This window comes from Eretmochelys imbricata, chromosome 25 (assembly GCF_965152235.1).
Source record: "Eretmochelys imbricata isolate rEreImb1 chromosome 25, rEreImb1.hap1, whole genome shotgun sequence".
NCBI classification, from domain to species: domain Eukaryota; kingdom Metazoa; phylum Chordata; order Testudines; family Cheloniidae; genus Eretmochelys; species Eretmochelys imbricata.
The window spans coordinates 13,700,574-13,721,594 of record NC_135596.1 but is presented as its reverse complement, the minus strand read 5'-3'; the positions used below and the strand labels follow the sequence as shown (position 1 = coordinate 13,721,594).

Below are 21,021 nucleotides of genomic sequence, written 5' to 3'. Positions count from 1 at the left end.
CCAATGCAAGGTTTCTCACCCCAGGGGTCGCACCCCAAAATTGAGTTAAAGGGCTGTGTGGGAGGCTCTGCGGGGGGCGCTGCTGTGCGGGGGGCCAGATGGACCAAAGACAAGTGAGTGGTGCTGTGGTCCCATGCGCCAGGTTGAGACGCCGCTCACACAAATTGGGCCCGCCCCCCAGATAGCACTGGGACCCCAGACGCTGCACCACCCGAAGCAGGGAGCTGAGCCAAGCCAGCCCCACAGGACAGCAGCTGCAGGAGCAGCAGCTATGGTATGCATGGTGTACTTTTCCCATACTTAGTATGTTAATGTGGCTATTATGTCGTGAGTAAGAAACACTTAGTGAGCCAGATGCTTTTTGCACTGAAGCTATTTACTGGGTCACGGCAGGCCATCATGGTTAACAAATGAGTCCTGAGTCCACAAGGGTGGAGACCAACTGGTCTCACGGATCAGGTCTAGACCTGCTGTAGCAATGCCAGGCCTGGGCAGGGCTCTAATCTCCGTTCAGATTTATTGTGTGACCTTGGCTGAGTCAGTTAACCGTACCTGTGAACGTCCCAGGCCAGGCGGAAGGAATGTCTTCATAGTGCAAGGACAGTGAAATCTACCAGGCATTTCAGTGCTTGCTAAACATCCATCAGGATCTACACGTGACTCCCGCTAGCTGTCACTTTTGTTCACACTTTATATGAAAGGTCCACAGTTCAGAAAGGGGTAACAAATGGTTAATAGATGTTTCAATCTGTGCTGAGAGCTCATTATAAACTCCAGCCATAGCTTATAACCACCTTCTCCTGATGTGCTTCTTACTGCCTAGAACACACACTGCTCATGATTGTAACATGCTTATAACGTGCTAATAATCATTAACATTTTCTAAACTATTTCTAAACCAAACCTTATTTTAATGGGTCCTCTGACTTTCTCTTTTTGCAGCCGGATGGCTCCCAGAAAGGCTGAAATTCTTTCCCTACCTTAAAAACCCCAAAGTGACCACTTTCCATGTCGTATCCTCACAATGAGCAGCATAAACAGAGGCCAGACACATTGGCACTTAAAAATGGCTTTGAGAGGGTTACTTTTTTGGATGCATGGCATTAAACGCAGGCACCCCAGATTCTGCTGCATTTATTTGTCCTTTGCCCAGATGCCCTCCTGGGTCTATACTGCTGCTGCTTTCCTCCTCCCAATCGCTGGCAAAGAGGAAAATATAAACCCACCAAAGGCACGAAGCACAGAAAAGGAAAAGTGAATTCTCCCTCCTGACCCGCCCAGGGTCAGCATGCTGCCGGGACCTGGCTCTCCTGACGTACCTGCAACTCAGAGCTAAGATCCGCCGTGTGGATCTGAAAGGAGAACTGGCAATTCAGCCCTCACAAGACAGCAATGGATCAATCCAGGCGTCGCTGGTATTTCCCCCCTTCCATCCCCACATCAGACGTGAAGGGCAAAGGTCCCGCCACTGGCTGAGGGTTGGCATCTGGGAGGGACGCTACCAAGGAGAAGGGAGGGAGACAGCAGACTCAACTGGCAGAGCTAAGAGGGAAAAATTCTTTCCTTGTCCTCTCCCTGTGCAGTTTGAAATGAGTCCTTTATGCATAATGCACAAACTCCTCTTTGATCATCTCACTGCAGCAGGGACTCCCAAAGCCACTGTCTTCAGCTGAATGTGTCACTTTGATGGTGAAAGGGGAGAAAAAAAATGCAGGGAACTTTGTTATTTTATTTTAGCTTCTCTTTTTGCTTCAATTATGTGGCATAAATGAAAGGAGCAATGGGTGGGCGGGGAGTTGCAAAAGCGGAAAGACGGAGGAAGAGGCGAGGGCAAAGAGACAGCCGGGAGGATGGGGAAAGGGAAGGGAGTGATGGCCAGTGGGGACTAGGTCTGTCGTTGTTTCAAAAGACCGAAAGCAAAATAATCATGCCTGAAACGGACAGAGGCAGCAGGTTTGCAGTGATGTTGTAGCTGGGTTGGCCCCAGGATGTTAGAGACAAGGTGGGGGAGGGAATATCGTTCATGGACCCAATGCCTGTTGGCAAAAGAGACAAGCTTTTGTGCTCCCCAAAGGCCGCCGGAGCGGCTATAAAATTGTAAACACTGGGCAGGCACCCAAGGCTGAATTTTCAAGAGTTTGGTGTGTTGGGTGCTGAGTGCTCGGAAATCTGGCTCTTATTCGGGTGACTAAATAAATGTGCAAGACATCACCTCCTGCCTCCCATCGGCCCATGACGCCAGCCTTCATTGCCTGCGTGTTTAATTTTCAAACAAGCACTTTGGCCTTTCGCCCATGCTGCCCCACACATGTGGGTCGAGCTCCCTGTAGAAATCTGCCAAGCCCCCTCCTCCTCCTCCTTCCAACTCTCCTCTGCTACGAAGCTCCAAGGAAATGGATAATGGTTGGCCTCTGGTGAGCAGAGTGCTGCCCATCAGCTGACCAGGATTGTCTCATTGGGTATGTCTACACGGCTGGGTCAGTGAACTTGATCTCCTGGGGCTTGGTCTGGGGGGCTAAATATTGCAGTGTAGACGTTCAGGCTCGAGCTGGGTTCTGAAATCCCACAAGACGGTGTGACTTACCCAGGTAGAATCCAGACTAACGAGGGGCTGTGTCACTCCTGCCCCCTAACCTGGGGGGCCACTGACAGTGCTTTGCTGCTGTAGCCTCCTGCCTGGACTGCTCTCAAACAGCCTTCAGCATGCAAGTCACTCCCAGCTATGTCTGCATGTGAGCTGCAGCCAATCAGCCACACCTCGGCTCTTACCAGCCTGGGTTATACTGCAGCATGACCCCAACATACTCCCAGTCATATCCTGTACCGCCCAGCACTCTCCTGGACAGTGCAAGTTTATATAAAGCCTGTTATTTCTTTTAATAGAAATAACATGCACATAACTTGCCACTCCACCTGGCATTTCCCAAGCACTTCCATTGAAACTCACTGGATTCAATACATCAGCGGCACAAGTTTATTAACTACCAAGAGAGAGATTTTAAGTGAGTACAAGTCATGAGGCATAAAAGTCAGAAATGGTTACAAAAACCTAAAGTTAAAACACTCCTGGTGCCTAACTTAACACACTATGTTAAATTCAAAGCAAAGTTTTCTCACCACATGGTCTCAGCGGTCTGACTTCTTAGGTCAGGATCCTTGCCCCACTCCAACACTGCTTCCTTTGCCTTCAGGTGCTGTGACTGCAGTGGGCAGAGAGAGGGAGCAGTGCCTTGAGGTGTTTACCCCTCCTTTTTATAGTTTCAGTCCACCTTTTGAAAACCATTTCCAGCTGGCTCCAGGAGACAAAAGGACTATGGGGAAGGATGGTCCCTGCTGCTTTTTTCTCAGCAGTTTGAGCTTCCTTTGTCTCCCCTTCCTGCTTGATGACTCTGCACACATTGCTTTATTGGAGCCAGACCTGTTCGCCAACTTCAGTCTGGAAGGTGTGTTATTAACACCATGCAGTGGAATCTTACAACTTCACAGGCAAGGTTGTCCCACGCGTTTTATCAGGACACTAATGACCAGCCAATTAGGAGTTTTCAAATGATCCCTCACAAGGCATAAGGTGTGGACACAGGGATACTTTCTGTCACATAGGGGTGGGTCTCAGATCCCAGGCTCCAGCCCAAACCATAATGTCTAAACTGCAACCTTTATCCCCACAGCCTGGCTCCAGGAGCTTGAGTCAACTGAGCTGGCCTCTGAAACTCAGTGCCACTGGTTTTTTATTGCAGTGCAGGTGTATCTTTAGTTTTCTTGTACTCTGCTGAGTTTGTACAGTGCCTGGCACAGCAGGGTCCTGCTCCATGACTGGGGCTTATAGGTGCTACCACAATACAAATAATAAATGGGCACTGAGTCTTTTGAAGATCTGGCTCAGGCTGTGGGTGCTGAGTCCTTGGAAATCTGGCCCTAGAACTGATCTGTTTGGCTTTGGGGAGGTCACTACAGTGCTCTGTGCCTCAGTTCCCCCATTCAAAAGCACTGTCTGCTCCATATGAAGCCAGGACCCTATGCAACCAAGAGGGATGGAGAGCACAGGACCCAGTGCCTCCTTCCCTACATCCATTCTGCCACGGTGTAAACAAGTGTGGGGGCATGGAGAATCAGGGCCTCTGTCATTGCGATATGCAGCCAGACCCTACGCAACCTACAGGAGCCATGACCATGACCCTATGGAATTTTCATCCCTGAAAGGTAAGGGGCTAGTGGATCTTGGAAATCCAGCCCTGCTCTCCCCGGTGCTGCCAGCTCCAACGCCCAGTCTAGACACCTGGTCCATCGGGAAGCCCCAACTCCCACTCCATGCCCAGCCAGCCTGGCTTGTTAGCCAGCTGGCCACACCCGTGAAGCATTTAGAGGCATCCGAGGCCCACACAGCCGTCCCAGCACAGGGATGTCTCCCCAGACAGCTTGGCTCTGGCATGGCCCAGACTGCCCCTTCTGCTTTGCACCTGAGCAGGCCTGGCACATGGACATGGAGAGAACCTGCCTGAGAAACCAAGGCGCTCCACTCCAGGGATGCTGGATGATACAGGGCTGAGACCAGAGTGCAATAAACCAGCCAGGGGGGAATAGCAAAGACCTGAGAGCCAAAGGGAAAAGCCAAGAGAGAGTGGAGGAGGGAGATGGCAGGGCTGTGTTAATGTGGCAGGGCTGTGTTAATGTGCTGGGTTGTGTGCTTGGGCACTGCAGCCCCTGGCTGGATGCTGTGCCAGCCTGGCTCATGTGGGTATGTCTGCAAAACCCTCTACTGGGTGGAAGCCCTAGCTTGCTGCCTTGAGAGACTCTCCTTTAGCTCGGGCAGAGGAGGATTTTCCGGAGCAGAAGGTCCTAGGTTCTAACCCTGCTCGGGATTAGCTGGTGTCTGTATGCACACCGTGCAGGGAATAACTGTTCCTGGGAGAATACCACGCCTCCATGCTGGGCTTGGCAGGGGGCACTGGCAGTTCTACAGCCAGCAGGGATCCGGTGCCCCCTCCCTGTCTCCATTCCCTGCCCGCAGGTATTGTGGCAGCCAAGGGAAAGGCGGAGCTGGGGGTGGCGGAGTGGACAGGGCTCCCCCTTGCCATGAAGTCAGCACGCTCCTTCCCTCGGGGATGATGGGAAGCATCCAGCCTATGGCTATCACACCCCCTGCATTATAGCGTCTCCATTGCAGGGGACAGGTGCTCCCAGCACCAGAGCCTTGGAGATCAGACCCTTTCACAGCAGATCCCCTGCCCTTCCCCACATACCGAGTCTTCAAGGGGCCCAGCAGACACTGCTGGCCATCTGGAGTTCACCGGGGTCTTGCATCCAACAGTGGGGGGGAAAAATACCCCCCCCCCCATACTGAAACCCCTGTTGTCTCCACACAGCCCCCTCTCCCTCCTGCAGACAGAGAGCCCAGCCCCTGGCATGTGGCCGTTCCTTGGCTCCGGCAGAGCCTCTGTAGGGCTATTATTGGCCCTTCCCTGACATTTATAAAAGCCCTGCTCACGCCTTCTCCAGGCCCCAGGCTCTGTGCTCCCGCCACCTACAGATGTCACTTTGACGCCAGCAAATCCACTTGGGGCGACCTGGATCAGAGCCGGCACTGATGGTGCTCACATGCGGGTGCGCCCACCCATTCCCCAGCCAGCCCGCCCGCCCTCTGGGGCTGCAGCCAGGGGCCATGCTGCCTGAAGGGGGTAGCCGGGGAAATGCCCAGGGTTCTAAAGGGTTGGTCCGGAGCCCTGCTGGGATCCTGCAAGCAAATGCAATAGCTTCCCCCCCGCAAAAAAAAAAAAAAAAAAAAAACCCTTAGGAGCCGCAGCAGTCAGATCCTTTGGCCTGGGAGTTGTTTCCACCCTGTGGTGGCTAAGCAGGGTTATGCCCAAGCAGTGCCGGGAGACCGCTGCCGGGCTGGTGAGGGGACAGAGCAAGGGCCCGTGCTCCCTTCCACCTGCTCCCGACAGGCCTCAGCTTGCTTCTGACGTAGAACGATGCCCAGCTCTGGGGGGCAAGTCCTTTCCTGCGCTCCAAGCGAGGCCGCATGCCTCTGTCCTCCCTGCACAGCAGCGTCTGCTGAGACCGGCTCAGGCTTGGGGCTTTGTTTGTCTTGGCAGCGTCGAAATGGGCTCAAGCCACAAAATTCGGGGGCAGGTTTGGACTCCAAGAGCTGCCTGAGTGAAGGGGGTGTTGGATCCTGGCTGTGTGCTGGGGGGGTGGAGGTGCTGTGTTTGTGCTGGGGTGGTGGGGTGCTGGGGGGGTGGATGTGCTGTGTGTGTGTGTGTGTGTGTGTGTGTGTGTGTGTGTGTGTGCAGGGGGGGTGGAGGTGCTGGGGGGGGTTGGAGGTGCTGGGGGGGGTCCTTCCATCTTTCCACCTTCCCCTGGCAGCAGGTGGGCAGCTGGCATGTGGGAGCTATTCCTTACATGGTGCACAACCACCTCGTGCGCTCACCTTGGGCTCTCCAGTCTGTCTGTCTGTCTGTCTCAGCCAGCTGTTGGCTCTCACTCAACGTGCAGATTGTGGACATTTCCGGGCAGGGATGGTCTCTGTACAGCACTTGGCTCCCTGGGGTCCTGAGCCTGGATTCACACCGTGAAGCGCTGCTTCCCCCCCCGAGTACCAGTCTCCCGGGATCTCTCTCTGCTCTAACACAGAGAGCAGCGCTGATCATCGGTTGCTGCTGCAGTTTGAGCCCAGACACTCCTGCTGGCCCATGCCAGGCAGCCAAGGCACCAGTTGGGTTGGGGAGAACAGCCCTGAGGAGGAGGAAGCTCAGTAAATCCATGGCCACTTTTTGCACCGACACAGCTGATGTGCACACCTGTGGCACAGAGATAATGGCCGGGGGGCCACCCCCCACCCCAGCAGTGCTAATAGCCGCAGGTGGACTGTGAAGAATAAATCACGCCAGGCAAAACGCACTTGCCTCTTGATTTGGCTGGGGTGGCAGGCTGGGGAGATGAAAGATGTGCAGCTGGTTGAACGAGGGGCCAGATCCTGAAGCTGCAGCATAGCTCCGGAGGAAGCCGATTAAGCTGAGCAGCTAGACCCACTGGAACAGAGCAGAGTTTGGTCCATTGGCTCTTGCAACCTCACAGGAACGGGCTGAGATCAGCATAGGTCTGGCTTGTGTTCCCAGGCCATGCACTGGGCAAGGGGTGGGAAACAAAGCCGGGTGCTAAGCAGGACTGGCTCAGGCTGCCTGGGGGTCTCAGCATTGCCGCTAACAATCTGGGGGGTGGGGGGGCATGTCGTGAAGCACAGCGGATGCTGAATGCCAGCAAGGGCAGAGAAATCCCATGAAGGCACCTCGAGGTGACAGATGGGAGCAGGGAAAGCCAGTGAGGATCCAGTGGAAACCTGCAGCCGAACTCATCTGGAGGGAGTGGCCTGGGGCAGGGCTGAAGGAGACCAGGGTGGGACTGAGAGGCAGTTAGATGGGAGCTTGCAACACAATGAGTGAGGGGCTGGGCCGGGCAATATGGGCCCTGTTCATCGCTGGAGGTGGGTGTGAAAGGCTGCCCTCCGGATTTCAAGTGTGAAAGCAGCTGGCCAATGACCGGGAGGAACATGCAGAATCATCACTGATAAAGTTTGCAGATGACCCAAAAATTGGGAGCGTGGTAAACAATGAAGCGGACGAGTCACTGATGGATTCAGAGCGAACTAGATCGCTTGGTAAGCTGGGCGCAGGTAAACAAGATGCGTTTGAATATGGCTGGATGTAAATGTTGATATTGAGGAACAAAGTGTGTTGGGCATATTTACAGGAGGGGGGACTCTGCCCCGGGAAGCGGTGACACTGAAAAAGATTGTCTCCCTCCCCACAATCAGCGGACTGTGAGCTCTCATTGTGAGGCGGTGGCCAAAAGAGCTAATGCCAACCTGAGATGCATAAATAAGGGACTCTCGAGTAGGAGCAGAGAGGTGATTTTACCTCTGTGTTTGGCCCTGGTGCGACCGCTGCTGGAATCCTGTGTCCCGTTCTGGTGCCCACCACTCAGGAAGGATGCTGATAAATTGGAGAGGCTCAGAGAAGACCCACGAGGATGATTAAAGGGTTAGAAAACTTGCCTGACAGCAAGAGACTCAGGGAGCTCAGTCTGTTTAGCTTAGCAAAGAGAAGGCTACAGGGTGGCTTGATCCCAGTCCATAAGTATCTACATGGGGAACAAATCTACAGTAACGGGCTCTTCCATCCAGCAGACAGACCTAGCATGCTCCAACGGCTGGAAGTGGAAGCTAGACAGATTCTGACGGGATACAAGGTGTGAATTTTTCACAGTGAGGGCAATTAGCCATTGGAACAAATGACCCAGGGGCGCGGTGGGCTTTCTCTCACTGGCAATGCTGAATGCCAGACAGGCTGTTTGTCTAACAGCTCTGCTCTGGGAATGATCTGGGGGCCGTTCTCCGGCCCGTGCGATCCAGGGATCAGACCCGTCCGGCCTTGCAGGGAGTGAATGTAGGATCTCTCCAGCCTTTGCCATCTCCTGCTCCCCACGCGGCACACTCCCCTTGTTCCTCCAGCCGCCCCCACTCACCTGAGCCCCAGCCCCCACCCCCCATCTCCCACGTGCCCAGAGCAGCCAGCTGCCAAACACCCAGGGAGCAGATGGTTTCCATGGCAACAGGCCGAATGACGCATTCCCAGCCCTGCCAGCCCCTCTCCCCTCAAGGGAACCTGCCGTGACAGAGAGGGGAGGGGGCGGTGATTGGCACCTGCCTTGGCGAGGGGAGCGGCAGGGGCCGGGCGCTGCCGGAGGGGAGCTGGCACGGAAAGGGGCTGGGAGCGTGCACAGCCGTGACACCGTCTCACACACACGCAGGGACACGCATATGCACACGCAGGGACACGCATATGCACACGGGGGCCACGCACATCTATGCATGCACACACATGATAGGCGTGCACACACACACACGCTCCAGGCATGCACACCTACGTGTGTCTATTCACTCCCCCATCACACCCCCTTCCCCTCTCATCCCGCCCCCATCTGGCCCATGCACCTCGCCGGCCCCGTTCACCCCACACAGGGGCTGTCGTTTGGGCAAATCACTTCCTCTCTCTCCCCCGCACCCTGTGTCTCTCTCGTGTGCTCTGGGTTTGTCTAGGACAGGGGAATCATTCGGGACTCAGGCAGAGGGTGGATTCACGCAGCTGTCCCGGAGGCAGAGTGTCCCCCGGGGAACTAGTCCAGGATAGCTATGCCAGCCGGTCCGGGGCAGGGACGGTCTCTCCCTGTGTGTCTGAGCAGCGCCTGGCACCCTGAGCTCAGCCGGGGGCTCCAGAAACGTGAATAAATAATACTTGATCTGCCCCCGGGGGTTTCTAAGGCCCCATCACCTCAGTATTGACCCTCCCACCCTGCTTGCCCTAGAGACACCACCCCCATACACTGTCCCCCAGAGGGGCACATTGCACCCCACTCACAGACCACCACGCACCCCTCCAGCTAGCAATATGAGAGGTCTAGGTGTGCCCCCCGGCTAGCCTGGCCCAGGCTCGTCTCACTGAGCAACAAGTACTTATTGCTAGGCCGATGTGCGGGGAGGGGGGCAGGGCAAGGAGTCCTTTTCCCAGGTGTAATGCTAGCAGGTTCCTGAAGCTGATGCCCATGGAGGGAGGACGTCACTACGTGCTGGGAGACACTTACCCAGGGCACCGTGTGTCACCATGGATCAGGGTCCCTGCCCAGCCAGGGTGAGGGGACAGGTGAGCTCCTCACCCACATCACCCGAGAGCCGGACTCTTTGAAGTTGAAAAACTTCAAATCCAGACTCCAGCGAGAGACTGCTGAATTGGAATTAATTTGCAAATTGGATACAATTAACTTAGGCTTGAATAGAGACTGGGAGTTGCTAAGTCATTATGCAAGGTAACCTATTTCCCCTTGTTTTTTCCAAAACCCCCCCCCCCCACCAGATGTTCTTGTTAAACCCTGGATTTGTGCTGGAAAGGGCCCACCTTGATTATCATACATATTGTAAGGAGAGTGATCACTTTAGATAAGCTATTACCAGCAGGAGAGTGGGGGGGGGGGGGGAGAAAACCTTTTGTAATGATAAACACCCATTTTTTCATGGTTTGTGTGTATAAAAACGTCTTCTGTATTTTCCACGGAATGCATCCGATGAAGTGAGCAGTAGCTCACGAAAGCTCGTGCTCAGATAAATGGGTTAGTATCTATGGTGCCACAAGTCCTCCTTTTCTTTTTGTGAAGACAGACTGACACAGCTGCTGCTCTGACATCTGGATGCTGCCTCCTGGATTCTCAGTGGGTACCAGGTGCAGTTCCTGGCTCCTGGGCGCTGGGCACGTTCCCAGGCTCCCACAGAAAGACACACACCGCAGCAGCATGGGCCCACTCAAAGACACACACATGCACATATACAGTCTCCTTGCACCATCACACACACGTCCTCAAATGCATCTGAGCCCCCCAGGCCCTCCCTCTCCCTCCAGTGTCCCCTGCCCCGCCGCTGACAGGACAAGGGCCCTTGCTGAGCAGCGCACCACTGCCTGGTTGTGACCCCTCCTGCTCTCTGCCCCAGAGCCCCACTTTGGAGCTTGGGGCCTGCTGGGGTGACTCCAGGGCTGATGAGCACGGAGGTGTCGGGCTCCCCACCAACCTGCCTCTATAGCAAAGATCCCGTGTCACTCACTGAGCTGTGGATTCCAGGTCCCAGCTGCTCCAAACCCACAGAAACTCAGGGAAAGGGGGGGGGGCCCATATGGGAACAGCAATAGAGATGCTGCTCTCGTGGGCCCGTTGTTGGAGGGATGGTGGGGTAAGAACGCAAGAGCCTTGTACTGACAAAGCCTCTGTGCCCTGCAGGGGGTGGGAGCCTATGGCCAAGTTTCCTCTCTTGCCTGGACAAAGAAAGCAGCCCCCTCTCCCCAGAACAGAAAATTCCCCTCCCACTTTCTTATCGCTTTATCCCTAACTAATGCCACCTGGAATCAGCGCACCCGCCCTGAGGCTCCAGGTGGCAAAATTTGGGTTGGGCTGGGTCTTTAATAAAGGAGCAAGGTCCTGTAACTCCACTGCCCGTGGGTGGAGCCCCATGCCAGCAGGTAGAGGAAAGGGACAGCTGCCGAGCGGGAGGTCCCCTTAGGAGTCCAGTCTTGCCCTTGCTCCTTCCTTCACCTGGGCTGGTGGGCGGGGTTCTGAAGGCGGCCGGGCGGTGGCTCCATGCCCCAAGGGACTGGCCAGCTGGGAGGCCGGCCCGTGTGGAAGCTGGGACTCGGCCGCTGTGTCTCATTTGGCACTGGGTGGAGGGGGTGGCCCTGTCCGTCGACCCTGAGCCAGGCCACGTGGCCCTAGGGCAACCCCGGGCTGGCGAGTTCCAGCTGTCGGTTCATAAGCAGAAGGGACCAGGCACAAAGCTGGGTCCTCCACGGTGAGGGAAAGTCTAGGGCAGCCACCTCCTTCCTTGGGGCAAAGGAGGCAGCCTCTAACCCCAGGTGAAGCATTCCTCCAGGGGGCTGGTTGCCCGGGGAGGGGTTCTGGGCAGGTTGCCAGGGAGCCCTTGTTTAGAAGGGAGAGGGTTGGAAGCTGGATACAAAGGTTGACACAGCAACCCTTGCCCAGGGGAGATGGGAAGTGACAGAACTGGGTAAGGCAGAGCCAAAGGACTGGTTGCAAAGACCCTTGTTCCAAGAGTGACCGACCCAGACCGATGAGGGATCAAGCTCCAGCCACTTCCACCTGGGGGAGATCAGATGTTCCCAGTCAGACCGTGCTATAAGCCATTGATCACACCAACCATGCAGGAATGCAGGAGTAATTTATTTATTTCAGGAAGACTAGTTCTAGAATAAAGGCTACATTGTAACATCGTCTTGTTCCTTTCTTTCTTTGTTCGGTTGGTTTTAAAAAGCCAGTAATGCATGGGAGCTAGTTACTGATCTCATGCTGGCGTCAGAGGGGGGTCTAGGCAGGACTGGTATTTACAATGCAAGGTACGAGAGTTGAGTTTCAAAGCACCATACAATATTCAAGATGCCAGTCTCTTAGCTGGGAGGACGTTATCTTCAATATCATATGACTGGGCCAGATACACGTGTAAACAAACATCTCGCTCCTCGTTATTACTATTATTACTGGGCCTGGTTTCAAGGCGACGTGGACGGGTCAGTGCCCCGACAAAACTCCTGCTGGGGGTCTGGACCCCCGCCAGTCCCCTTAGCCGTGCCTTGCTTTTGATATACAGCCTGGCATCCCCGGGGGTAAGAGGCTAATGGGGTGATCCCAAGCCTGGCTGCCCCCTGTCCGAGACACGGGCTGAGCACGGCTAGGCTGACGGGGACGACTCTGCTTCACTTGAGACAGAGCCTAGTTTCCTCGCTGGACCCCAGGGATGGCCGAGGCCCCTCCCCGTTAACTCGCAGCACAACAGCTGGTGCCCTGGACCCCCATCCGGGGGAGGAACGAGCTGCTGGCTAGCCCCGATGCAGAGAGACCCCTCTTACTCCCTAGTGGACAAGCTGCCCCTGGTGGTGAGGAGGCCCCTAGCACCCCCTAGGGGACAGGTTTGGGCGAGCAGAATATCCCTTCCCTGGTGCAGAGTCGGGAGGGGACAGCCTGGCCAAGCCACCCGGGGAGCGAGCTCCGCAGGGAACGCAGCTCGTGCCAGGAGGGAAACCAGCTGCAGCCAGCTGCTTCCTGCGGAGTCCTTCTTGGGCCGATTCTGCCCTGCCTGACGGAGCGAGGGGCTGGGCGGGGTTCAGACAGAGCCCTCCCCTCTTCCTCCTCCAGCTGCGCACCCAGCATAACCCTGTCCTCTCTGTAATCTGACCCACCCCCTTATTAGGCATTTTTGTGGCTGTCTCTGAGCTTCTAGGGCTGGAGGGGGCCAGATGCCCCCCATTGGCGTAAAGTGACACAGCCCCTATTGATGTCAGTGGGGATTTACACCCGCTAGGGGAGCTGGGCCTGGGATGGGCTGCCCGCACAGATTTGCAGCCCAACTCTGCAGGCTCCAGGAGGCCAAATCCTCCCCCGCACTGGAATGTTCAGGGAGGTAAGGTCAGGTCAGAACTTCTCCCCTTCGGGTGCTGCTTTGAACTCTGACTCTTCTGGGGTTTGCCAGTCTCTAGGCAGAGCTCCCCCCCTCCCCTCCACATGATGCCTCCTGCACTGGCTCCATCCACGTGGCCGTGGTGATATCCCAGTGGCACCCGTCACCGTGGCATCAAGCCACACGCAGGCTACCCCAACAAGGCAGTTGGGAGAGGGGTAGGTGGAGAGGCCATTGGGTCCAGTTCCAGACCTGCCTTGTAGGCAAGAGTTCCAAGACTCCAGCACACGGGGCGTGCATCAGGCCTGGCCTCATTCCCTGGGGTCCAGCAGCGCAGACCCAGGGGCCTCCCCCGTCAGCGCTCTCCGCGATTGTGCTAGGTCAGGGCTCCCGAGGAGCCCCACACGTTGTGCTTTGGCCAGCAGCTTCTGGGCTGCGAAGGGTTAAGAGTCAAGGGGGCTGGTGAGTGGCAGGGCTGAGCTCAAGGGGCTCCTGCCGCAGGTTGGATCTGCAGAGTTCTGGGTCAGCCTATTACAACCGCAGGGGCGGGGTGCAGGGTTTGGGTCTTGCTGGGACGTGCCTGGGGTCAGTCCGCTTGGCATGGCTACCCCTGAGCATCTGCAGCCGTTGGACCTGGGGCCCATCGGGCAATTCCCTAGGGACCATAGGGATAAAATACCCCAGCCGTGGCCGTCCCCTGCTGCACTACTGGTGTTGCCAGCTGCCTTGCTTGGGGCTGTCCCTGGAGCAGACCAGAGCGCCTATTTAAAAGGAGGATGCCAGTGGTGGGGGGCGCACGGCAGCTGTGCTTTGGTAGGGAGGGAGGGTGGTACTGGGAGAGCAGGGAGGAGGGTCTTGCTAAGCTGGGTGGTACCCACTGGAGCAGACCCTGTGCCATCCATCGCAGCCGGCTCGCTCACTCTGGTATGAGGGTTTAAGTGCAAAGGTTCCCCCTCCCCGCGGCTCCTGATTCAGATGTCACAGAGCTGGACCGCGGCCCTCTGCAGAGTCTGTGGCCACTGGGGGAGGAAGGCTAGGAAACAGCTTGGGATTCAGACATCTCTAGCTGGAGAGATCCAGCCAGATTTGCCAGCCGTCTGCAAAACAGGTCCCTAGTCCACATGCAAAAACGGGGGACCGTGCATGCAAAAGGGGAAGTGTGGAAACCAGGCACGTGCAGAACACGCATTAGTGCAAGCACCAAGGGACAATCAAGCCTGTGGGCGCCCAGTTTTCGTGTGCATATGCTTGTCTTGCACCCCCACCCATTGTGTGTACACTGTAGCCTGTTCTGCAGCACCGCCCCCAGCTGCTGTGCACCAAGGGCTGCCTGCTTGCACCCGGAAATACACTGTTTGCACAGACAGTGGGGCTAGGGACAGATCTTCCAAAGGCAGCCCCCACACTCACACTTTCCACCTCAGGCTGAGATTCTTACCAAACCTAGCACGGCCTAGCATGACTTGCCCCAGCCCAGCCCAGCCCATCCGTTTGCCCCTCATCCCTCAACACCCTGAAAATCCCACCGGCTCCACGTTGCGTCCAAAACACCATCAAGATGCTGGCGTTCACCCCTGCTCCTCTAGCCCTTTCGCCCCCACTGCTGGCTAGATATGTGCTATTCTTTCAGTCACTTCCGCACTGCTGACCTCTCACGCTGAGCTGGTACTGCTTGGCATTTTGGCAACAACAAAAGAAAAAGGCAAATCCTGAGGGTGGGAAAGGGATCGCTTCTCTCTGGACACCCTGCCCTCATCCCACCTCATCGCTGTGTCGGCGTAAATAACTCCTTTCCAGCTGGGTTCTGTCTCTTCTCGCTGCTTTACCATTCCTGTCCAGCCCCTCCTAGGCTAGTGTCTCGTTCTCTTTAACTTGGCCATGGCCAGCTAAAATCCTCCTTGTGCCGATCACATGCATTTTGTTTTTCAGTGTCTCCCACTGTTCAAATAGCCAGGACATTTAGCAATGTAGAGACCCTTCCTTTGAGTACCACTGCCCAGTGGGGTATTGTACCCACCCCAGATGTCCTTGTCAGCTTCCAGGTCCTTGCGTGGATCCTGGCATCTCTTGGAACTTGGGCAAACAACCTGAGAGTGGCCCCATCCCCAGCAGGGCCGCGGTGACCTTGGGATTGTGTTGCAGTTAGCATTCCAGCCTGGCCAGACAAAGCTCATTGCTAGTCTTTCAAAGTCTCCGCTTAAGCGATGTATATCGGATCACCCCTTTGGGAATCGTGTGTGTTCCTTTGACTGGTAAGGAAGGGTCTTGCAAGGGCCTGAAAGCAGCCTCTGCCCCCTCGCCTGTAGATTTGGGGTCTCGGCGTCATTAGGGAACCAAATGAGGACTGACTCCCATGCATTAAAATCACTCCCCCCCACTATGCCCCAGCTAAAAGCTCTCAGTATTAGCAGCATTCGCTGTTCAGTTCATGCCGGAATACGTGAGTGTATCTCTGACGGGCTGAGTGTCCATGCCAAGGCTCAGACAGGTCTCCCTGCAGGCTGCATCCACAGATGGAGTCAAAAGCCAGAGAGTGGGGAAGAGAAGAGAGAAGACGTTGATCAAGAGTCGTCTTCCTGCGGCATTTCCTTGGCTCCCCCGGCACATCCCTCATCTCGCTGCAAACAAACAAAACTGAAATGCATGTGTGCGATCCAGCCCCAGCCCCCAGGATTGCATATCCCCCTTCCAGAGAGCGAGACCGTGGCCCCTGTCGCCGGGGAGGGGAACGTACCAAGCATGGAATAGGAAAGGGAAATGGTCCTGGGTGAGCGTCCACCGCTGGCTCCCCAGAGCAGTCACAGTGATAAGATGCAGCGAGAGGGAGGAATGGGGGAGACGGGAGGGCAACGCCGCCTGGTGCTCCGACGCCGATGTTTAAACTTGTCAGACGGAGAAGAGACGAGGGACAGTCCGGTGCTTTACATAAGGCTGCATTTCCCCTTGATTTTGTCTGTCCTCTTCTGCTTGCTGGACCGCTTGCCGTCGATGTTGAGGCTCATGTTCCTCCTCTTCTCCAGGTTGAGCAGCTCCTGGAAGAGCTCCTTGACATTGTAATTCATCTTGGCCGAGGTCTCCATGAAGGCGCACTTCCACTCCTTGGCCACAGCCTCCCCTTCCTTGGTCTCCACCTCCCGCTGGGTCTCGTCACACTTGTTGCCCACCAGCATGATGGGGATGCTGTCCACGCTGCCCTTGATCTGCAGGATCTGCTGGTAGATGGGTTTCAGCTCCTCCAGGGACTGCTTGCTGGTAACGGAGAAGACCAGGATGAAGGCGTGGCCTTTGGAGATGGAGAGGCGCTGCATGGCCGGGAACTGGTGGCTACCTGTGGTGTCAGTGATCTGCAGGGTGCAGACGCTCTTGTCGCAGCTGATGACCTGCCGGTAGGTGTCTTCAATGGTGGGGATGTACGTGTCCCGGAACGTCCCCTTCACAAAGCGCAAAACCAGGGAGCTCTTGCCGACACCGCCGGCTCCGAACACCACCACCCGGTAGTCATTGCTTTGCTCGGGCATTTTGAACAGGGGATGCTGACGCACCTGGAAGGGGATGAGACAAAAGGGAGAGAGAAGGAGACACGTCACAGGGTAGGAATGGCGACAGGCAGGAATGGAACAGGCAGAGCAGGGTGGGATGGGCCAGACTGGCTGTAGGGTCTGACCACCCAGTGCAGCAGACAGCCCATACTGGTTCCAACCATCAGCCCCTGCTCTCCACCTCTCCATCTCCTTGGATCCTCCCACTTCCCCGGATCCTCCCCCCTGCCCTGGGTCCCACCGCCCTGCTATATGGTTTGCTCCATCTAGTCTTTGGTGTCACCCACCAGATCCCAAACTACTCCTCTCCTACGTGAATGCAAGATCACACCATCCTAGTCCTTGTGCTTTTCCCCTCCCACGCCCAGCTCCGCGTGGTCTTCTCCTGTTATTTCTATTTCAACAGCATCCAGAAGCCCCAACCGTGATCGGGGCCCCCCTACCGGGGGCTGCACAGGCTCCGAGTGACAGACAGCGCAGGAGATGCAAAGGTAGAATAAACCCCCATCCCTGGGCTGTGCCATAAGAGATGTAACCCTGCATCTAGCTCCACCCATGGCATTGGCATTTACAGGGCATCTGTCTCCTTCGTACCAGCAACTCCCATTTGGACCCAGAGGTTTCCATTGATGTTAAATCTCCCCAGACTTAGCCCTTAGCTGCTATTCTTCCCTGCTAGCCTTGCCGAGGGGCTGTCAAGCGTTGTTTGAGATTGCAGAGATGGGGAAACAGAGGCCCAGAGCTCGTGCCCGCCTTGCCCAGGGTCACACAGCGGGAGTGGCTGGTTCCGCTGGGAGGAGACGCCCAGGTGCTGTGCCCACTAGACCACATGACCTCTCGTTGTTCCACCCGCCCACGCACCGATGCAGCCCTGGCTTTTCACTGGCAGCAGCAGCAGTGGTCCAGAGCCCAGCAAGGGGCCCGGTGACGAAGCCAGTGCCGACCCCAGCTCCTGTTCCAAAGGGCGACGCTCCCCAGATCTGCTCATCAAACCCACGCAGGCCAAAGCGGGAGGGTCAGCCCCGAGGGGTGGTGAGAGCGAGACAGACAGGGACGCGGGGCTTCCACTCCGGGCTCAAAGGCAGCCTCTGAAGGAAGGGCTGGGGATGGGGCCACATTCCCTTTTAACTTAAAAGGAAACACACCAGGCGTCAACCCTCAAGCTGCAGCCTCTGAGGCATGACTGTCACCTTCGTGCCCAAGGCCCCAGCTGGGATCAAGGCCCCATTGTGCCGGGCGCTGCACAGACATGGAGGGGAGATACACCGAAACAGACAAGAGAGGCAGGGGAAGGGCCATTATACCCATTTGACAGGGGATAAGATGCAAAGAGAGTCAGTGACTGGGCCAAGGGTCCATTGGTATGAGTGGCAGACCCAGGACTTGAACGTGGCCCAACGCCCCCAACCTCCTCCCAGGTGGCCAGTGCAGGGAATATGCTGTCAGCATGGTGGAGGGATCGGCTCCGCCGCCCCACACCGCAGCGGGAGGAGAATAACCCGTCAGCCTGGGCCCACACTGCTGACGGTGTTATCCCCCCCCATCACAAAGAGCCGATGGGCCATGGAAGCCAAGGCCGGTGGGGAGGGCAGGGCTGGGAGTGAAGGGGACTCGGTGCAATGCTGTTCCCCTGCCGCACCAGGGAAGCTGCCAGAGGCATCTTTCATGTGGGTCAGCCTGGCCCTGCATGCTAATCAGCCTCCTTGGGTGTTCTCCAGCCAAGCCGAGGTGGCGAGGAATGGCAATCAGCCAGAGCCTCCCACGCGGCTGTCACGAGCCGGTGGCTCAGCTGCTGCAGAAGGGAGCACTGGGCTCCGGGAGACGCTGGCTGTGCGTGGGATGGGGCTGGGATTCCCTGGGTTTCATGCCGGAGGGACTGACTCCGAGGGGGTGACTCCTGCTTTGCAATGGGTGGGGTCCGTGCTGCTTGGTGGGGAGCCAGCGCTCCGCTATCTCCCCCGCCCCCGGGATGCAGCTCAGCAGGGTTCTCCTTCTCCTTCTCCTCTTGGAAACCTCCATCCGCTGCCACCCAACCTCCCCCACGTCGGAGCTCGCAGGACCTCGGCCCTGCTTCTCTCCCCCAGCGCCCCAGCTGGCAGGATATCGGAGTGCGGGGCAGGTTGGACGCTAACCCCTTGCTCCACAGAGCAAGCCTCCGGCTCTGGAGCAGGCTCAGTGACGCAGGCCGGTTGGTGGGGGGAAGACAGAGGACCGCTGTTAGCGCTGGTGCAGGGGGGCAGGAGAGCGGCAGAACTGGGGGCAGAGGGGACGCTGGGAGTCCCAGGATTTCCTGAGGGCCGGCTACATGCATGGAGGGGGAACCCCATGGAGGTTTCACTTCCCCAGCCCAGTTCTGGGAACGGGTAACTGGTGGGTGCGGGCTGGACGTGGTCCAGACCCCTGAGCACACATCCCCTGGGGCCTAATCCTGACCCACAGGAATAGTCCCATGGAATTCGATAGAGTTACTCACTTCAGTGAGAATTATCCATGTGAGTAGGGGTGGCAAAATCAGCCTTCTGCATGTTGTTCTTTTGTTAACACCTAGGGGACCCTTGTGAGATCAGGGTCCCCTTGTGCCAGGCATGGCCCAGACACAGTGAGAGCCAGTCCCTGTCCCAGCTGAGATCAGGGTCCCCTTGTGCCAGGCACGGCCCAGGCACAGTGAGAGCCAGTCCCTGTCCCAGCTGAGATCAGGGTCCCCTTGGGCCAGGCACGGCCCAGACACAGTGAGAGCCAGTCCCTGTCCCAGCTGAGATCAGGGTCCCCTTGGGCCAGGCACGGCCCAGACACAGTGAGAGCCAGTCCCTGTCCCAGCTGAGATCAGGGTCCCCTTGGGCCAGGCACGGCCCAGACACAGTGAGAGCCAGCCCCTGCCTGAAAGAGCTCACTGTCTAAACAAAGGAAGGCTCGTTAACCCCATTTCAGAGAGGAAACTGAGGCCCAGAAAGTTTAAGGCCCACATTTTAGAAGGCACTAAGGTGCCCAAACACCTTTAAAAATCTGGGCAATCTCCTAGCAGCTAAACCCCCCTTCCTCTCAAAGTCTGGGTACTTCTGCCATGTGCCCGTCGGTCCCTGAGTTCACCCCACAGGAGTCCAGTTCCAGTTCTTTTCCTTCCCCAAGTGCCTCTGCTAATTCCCATCTCCCCTTTGACGTTGAAAAACCCTGGGCTGGAGTTCTGTGCCCACCCCAGAATGGATCCCGGCTGTGCCAGTGCTGGGCATAGAAGAGAGATGGCTCACGACCCACGGGTGGTGACCGCTTCTCCCCACCCTCCGTGGGTTTTCTTTTTATCCACTCCAGCTTGGTTTCTGACCCCTCCCCAGCAACGGCTGATGGATCTAGAGGCCAGGTGGTGAAATTACTCGCAGCATCTGGGAGATCTGGGTTTCCAAGCAGTCCCGCACTGCCAGGCAGCTCCGGAGTTGCACTGTGGGTCACGTGTGCGCAGCAGCTGCTGTTTTAGTTATTTAAAAATAAAATGGTAGTGTGGGGGGGCAGGTCTCCCCGAGGAGTGGGGAATGGGGGGAACATTATTCTAATTTCCCTTCTCATTGCTAGCAAAGGGTCTGTTTTTTCTGCCTGTGGGATGTAACTCACCCCTGTGCAAAGGACCAGCCCAGAGCTCCGGAGTCCTGGCTTGCAGCCCCCCCGCTTTAACCTACTAGACCCCCACTCCCCACCCAGAGCTGGGGATAGAGCCCAGGAGCCTTGATTCCCAGTCCCCCCAGCTCTAACCACTACAGCCCCCTTGCTGAGGGGTGGCACTGCCCAAGAACCATGCCATCTGCTTGCCCTTGAAGAGTCCTTGCTGGCACCGTCCCCACTGAGGAAGCCCCAGGCACCTGCCCCAGAACAGACTGGGCCAGGGAACATGCAGGATGCAGCGCTGGGTCCTGCCTTGCTGCCTGAGGTGGACTTCCCAATAATAGATCAGCACTTTCTATTTTTATAAGATGCCACAGTGCAGCCATATGGCCAGTTCGCTGCCCCCGGCATGGCATCTGTAGCAAGGTTTGCAGGAAGATCACAGTCTTTGAGGGGGCGAGGGCTGGCTGGCTGCAGCCCCCTTTTGCCTTGGGGTCCCTGGCTCGTAGCTAACTCAGTTCAGCAATGACAGAAATCCAGGGGCGTCACCGTCCAAGGTGAAATGAACGAGTTCGGGGGCTCTCAGTCCAGTAGCAGGAGGGCAGGTGCCCCGGACATTAAATTCACCAGCACTAGCCAGCCGGGTTCTCGGCAGGCTTAGAAGACAAGCTGAGGATTGAGACGGCCATAGAGAGCCAGCTCCCCGCTCTGCCTACGGAGAAGTCACGGCAGCATGCGGAGGTGGCTGACTCTGCAGGTCCCCAGGCTCTGCCTGGGCTGGAGGAAGAATAAAAGGCTTCAGTCTGCAGGGCTTTCAAATCAGCACCTTTGGCCAGCAATAAACGCTTGGGAAATTGAAACTCCCCCCACCCCCATGCCCTGCAAGAC

The 21,021-nt window shown here is 56.7% G+C and overlaps 1 protein-coding gene across 1 annotated transcript; it reads right to left on the bottom strand.

Moving 5' to 3' along the window:
• Positions 1 to 15,924: 15,924 nt before the first annotated feature.
• Positions 15,925 to 16,521, bottom strand: DIRAS1 (DIRAS family GTPase 1). The gene has a single exon (XM_077842166.1). The coding sequence runs from the start codon at positions 16,519 to 16,521 to the stop codon at positions 15,925 to 15,927; it is 597 nt and encodes a 198-aa protein (XP_077698292.1).
• Positions 16,522 to 21,021: the final 4,500 nt, after the last annotated feature.

Excerpts from the sequence above, each read along its gene's own strand:
- DIRAS1 (XM_077842166.1), bottom strand. The coding sequence starts at position 16,521 with ATGCCCGAGCAAAGCAATGACTACCGGGTGGTGGTGTTCGGAGCCGGC.